Raw genomic sequence first — 4,490 nt, forward strand, 5'->3', positions numbered from 1 at the left:
CAACAGAAATAGTTAATAATATTGCTGCAAACAGTCAACAATTTAATTCAACGTTCAAAATCAAAGGCCAAGTATATCACAAAGTGGGCTCATTGCTGCCAATGCCAAACGAATCTCATAAATTTTTACAAATCTACTTCATGGGTGGCGAGAACTCCGAACGTGCACTCGCCAATCGCGTGGATGTACGTTGCGACCACCATAATCTCAATTCAGCTTTTGCCAGGCGTATCGTCAGCGAGCTGGACGCTCTGTTAAATGAGCAAAATGAATTATTAAAGTTATTCAAATCACACATGCCCAAGCTACAAAGTGACAATCACGCAATTGTCATCAACCCTGATAGAACACCAGCTGGAGAGCATATACGTAGATTCAACGCACCTGTTGTTGACGACATTGCTGGAATCATGGTTGGCGACCGTACATCTACGCAACAAATTGTGATTCGAAGAAGAAATAATGATCTTCAGTTCATCAGTGATACCCATCGTTCATATGACGCTCTCCAATATCCACTAATTTTCTGGAAGGGACAAGACGGATATTGCGTAAATATTAAACAACGAGATCCCGTAACAGGTAATTCTTTTATTATTAAGAACATAATTATTTGGTTATATTATATATTACAGGAGCTGAAACAAATAAGAACGTTAGCTCAAAGGTTTTTTATTCATATCATTTGATGATTAGACGCGGTCGAGACAACATCATTTTACGATGTCGTGAGCTTTGTCAACAATTTATAGTCGACATGTATGTGAAGATAGAAAGTGAAAGACTACGATACTTGCGATATAATCAACAGAAGCTCCGTACGGAAGAATATATTCACTTACGAGATGCTGTTGCGAACAATGCTGACACTGCCGAAATCGGTAACTCTGTTATCTTACCATCATCGTTCGTAGGTAGTCCACGTCACATGCAAGAACACATTCAGGAATATGGACGACCGTGTCTTTTCATCACTTTTACATGTAATCCAAAATGAAAGGAAATTACATCGTTGCTATTACCAGGACAAAATGCAATACATCGTCATGATATTACAGCACGTGTGTTTAAACAAAAATTAAAGTCTTTAATCAACTTTATTACAAAATTGCATGTATTTGACTCCACACGTTGTTGGATGTATTCAGTTGAGTGGCAAAAGCGTGGATTACCTCATGCTCACATTTTAATTTGGTTGGTCGACAAAATACGTGCTGAAAACATCGACAGTTTGATTTCTGCAGAGATTCCAGATCCGTCTACTGATCAATTACTGTTTGATATTGTTACTGCAAACATGATTCATGGTCCGTGCGGAAATCTGAATCGTTCATCACCTTGCATGGTAGACGGAAAATGTACAAAGCGTTTTCCTAAAGATTTTACTAACGATACGGTCACACATGTTGACGGATATCCAATATATCGTCGAAGAAGTACCGAAAATGGCGGACAAACTTTCATTAAAACTATCAGCTACGCAGACATCGACATTGACAATCGTTGGGTGGTACCATATTCACCTCTGCTGAGCAAAACATTCAATGCTCATATTAATGCTGAGTCATGCAGTTCGGTAAAGAGTATCAAATATATTTGCAAATATGTGAATAAAGGGAGTGATATGGCTGTATTTAGAATTGAAAATACTAATGTACATTCTCCTCCGTTGAATCAAAATGATGAAATTACGAATTACCAAATTGGCCGGTATGTCAGTTCCAATGAAGCTGTCTGGCGTATTTTCGGTTTCCCAATTCATGAACGGGATCCAGCAGTTATCTATTTAGCTGTCCACCTTGAAAACGGCCAGCGCGTATATTTCACGAACGATACAGTGCTTGATTGTGCTATAAATCCACCAAAAACTACGCTGACCGAATTTTTTGAACTGTGCAATCGTGCGGATGCTTTTGGTGCCTTCGCACAAATATTTCTCTACTCTGAAGTTCCACGGTATTTTACATGGTCTCAAAAAAGGAAATGGATACCCCGCAAGCAAGGGACACCAGTTGATGCGCCTCCAGGTTTATTTAAATCAAATACTTTGGGTTGTGTATATACAGTCAATCCAAGGCAGACTGAGTGCTTTTACCTGCGACTATTGTTGGTTAATGTCACCGGGCCATTGTTATTTCAAGATATACGTAAGGTAGATGGACAACAGTATCCTACGTATAAAGATGCATGTCTTGCTCTAGGGTTGCTAGAAGACGACAATCACTGGGATACTGTCGCTTGCTGAAGCAACATTAAACTGCACAGGATCACAAATTCGTCTACTATTTGCTATAGTACTGACTACATGTTTCCCGGCCCGAGCACAAATGTTGTGGGATAATCACAAAGATTCAATGACTGATGATATATTGTATCGACATCGTACAAGGTGCAATGATCTAACGATATCATTCAGTGATGCAATGTACAATAAAGCACACATTGTCTGTATGTGGCTTAGATTTGGAAACACCATGCTTTTCCCACGGACAACTATATGTGGCATATTCTCGCGTGGCAAAACCCTCCAGTTTGTTTGTGTTGGCTAAAGACGGACAAACCAAGAATATTGTACACTCTATTGCACTGAGAGATTAATTTTTTTTCCAATTGCCATAATTGATAGGATAATATGAATAATTATTTTTGATATTTAATATTAATTTATTAACTTAAATAAAGCATACTTTAATTGTTTATAATGCTTTCGATTACAAGTACATCCCAGCACACTTAGTAGCAGATAGTTATTTTTATTGAACTAAAAAAATGTTTCCTAGAAATAATATAAATGGCAAAACAACGTTTGCCGGTTCAGCTAGTATTATTATAAATATATAAAAAAAATTAGTTGAAATTTGAATAAAAATACGAAAAGTCTTTTTCCCAATAATATTATGGAAGGAATTTGGTTAAAATTAATGAACTAGTTACCGAGGTATTAGATTTGACCCAAAAGTGTACGGTCACACTCTAACATTCGATACCGATTTCAAAACTAAAAGGTTAAATTTAACGATGTTTAACGGCTTTATTTAAACCTTTCTAAGCCGGACCAAGTGGATATGGTTTCATTCACTTCCTTCTTCTTCTTTGTTGCCGTAAACACTGCGTAAGCCGAGTTTAAGGATGCGTATGATGAGTGACTTGTGGAATTTGGTCTTTGTTCGTCGAGGGAGGACTTTACTTCTCGACTGCCTACTCAGTCCAAAGTAGAACTTATTCTGCGTTGTATTTCGAGGCTGAGGTATTAATATTGGTTCCAAACAACTGTCAACAATGACGTGGGAGCCTAGTCGCGAGTGTGATGACTATTTGTTTGATGACAGGAGATATTTCACCTTGATCTCGTTCACTGCCACACCCATTTGCTTCGCTTCCTTTTTCAGTCTGGAGAAAGCAGAACTTATTCTGCGTTGTATTTTGAGGCTGACAATATAGTAGGTGTTAATATTGGTTCCAAACAACTGTCAACAATGACGTGGGAGCCTAGTCGCGAGTGTGATGACTATTTGTATGATGACAGGAGATATTTCTCCTTGATCCCGTTCACTGCCACACCCATTTGCTTCGCTTCCTTTTTCAGTCTGGAGAAAGCAGAACTAACGTCGCGATTGTTGGGTACATTGAAATCAATAACATCGGCATACGCCAGCAGCTATACACTCTTATAGAAGATTGTATTTCTTCTATTCAGATATGCAGCTCGAATTTTTTTCTCCAGGAGTACATTGAAGAAGTCGCACGATAGGGAGTCGCATCGCCAGACATAGCGGCATAAAGGCACCATATTCTACAAAAAAGCTGATGCATGCTTATAAGATAAGATAAGTTCTTCGCCGCTGTGTTTGAATAGCTCTGCCAGCAATCCATTGGCTCCGCCGCCTTGTTGCTCTTCAGCCGTGTAATTGCTATTCGAACTTCTTCATGGTCGGGCAATGGAACGTCTGCAGCATCGTCATGGATTGGGGAATCGGGTTCGCCTTCTCCTAGCGCTATGCGTTCACTGCCATTCAGCAGACTGGAGAAGTGTTCCCTGCATAACTTTAGTATGTTCTGGGCATCAGTTACTAGATCACCTCTGCATCTTCTACAAGAGTAATCTTCTGTTAGTCGCCGCATCTTTTAGAGGAACTTGTGAGCATTGCCACTTTCGGTCCCCTTGTCAAACTCTTCGTGCCCACGCATCTCGGTCTCTCTCTCTTTTTGTATGCAAATGCGTCTCGCTTCCCTCTTTAACTCTCGGTACCTATCCTACTTTGTTTGGCACTTGAACATTATGCAAAGAAAATGTATGCTCGAAATAGCAAATAGCGAGGACAACCGCTTATTACGACTATTCAATGGATAACGATTATTTTCATAATAAAATTGAATAATTTGAGAACGTTGTTCTTACCTTTATTTTTCCATGATGAAATTGTTGATATTATTGAATACAATGAAAAAAATTACAGATTTTTACGTAATAAAAATGACCGAATCGACAC

General features: G+C 38.8%; 1 protein-coding gene across 1 annotated transcript; it reads left to right on the forward strand.

Annotated features, from left to right (window-relative positions):
* Positions 1-1,297: 1,297 nt before the first annotated feature.
* On the forward strand, positions 1,298-2,245 carry LOC120780142. Its single transcript, XM_040112429.1, has one exon. It carries the CDS (start codon positions 1,298-1,300, stop codon positions 2,243-2,245), a length of 948 nt encoding a protein of 315 aa, XP_039968363.1.
* Positions 2,246-4,490: the final 2,245 nt, after the last annotated feature.

The sequence above is a fragment of the Bactrocera tryoni genome, unplaced genomic scaffold (genome assembly GCF_016617805.1).
Source record: "Bactrocera tryoni isolate S06 unplaced genomic scaffold, CSIRO_BtryS06_freeze2 scaffold_189, whole genome shotgun sequence".
Classification (NCBI taxonomy): Eukaryota; Metazoa; Arthropoda; class Insecta; order Diptera; family Tephritidae; genus Bactrocera; species Bactrocera tryoni.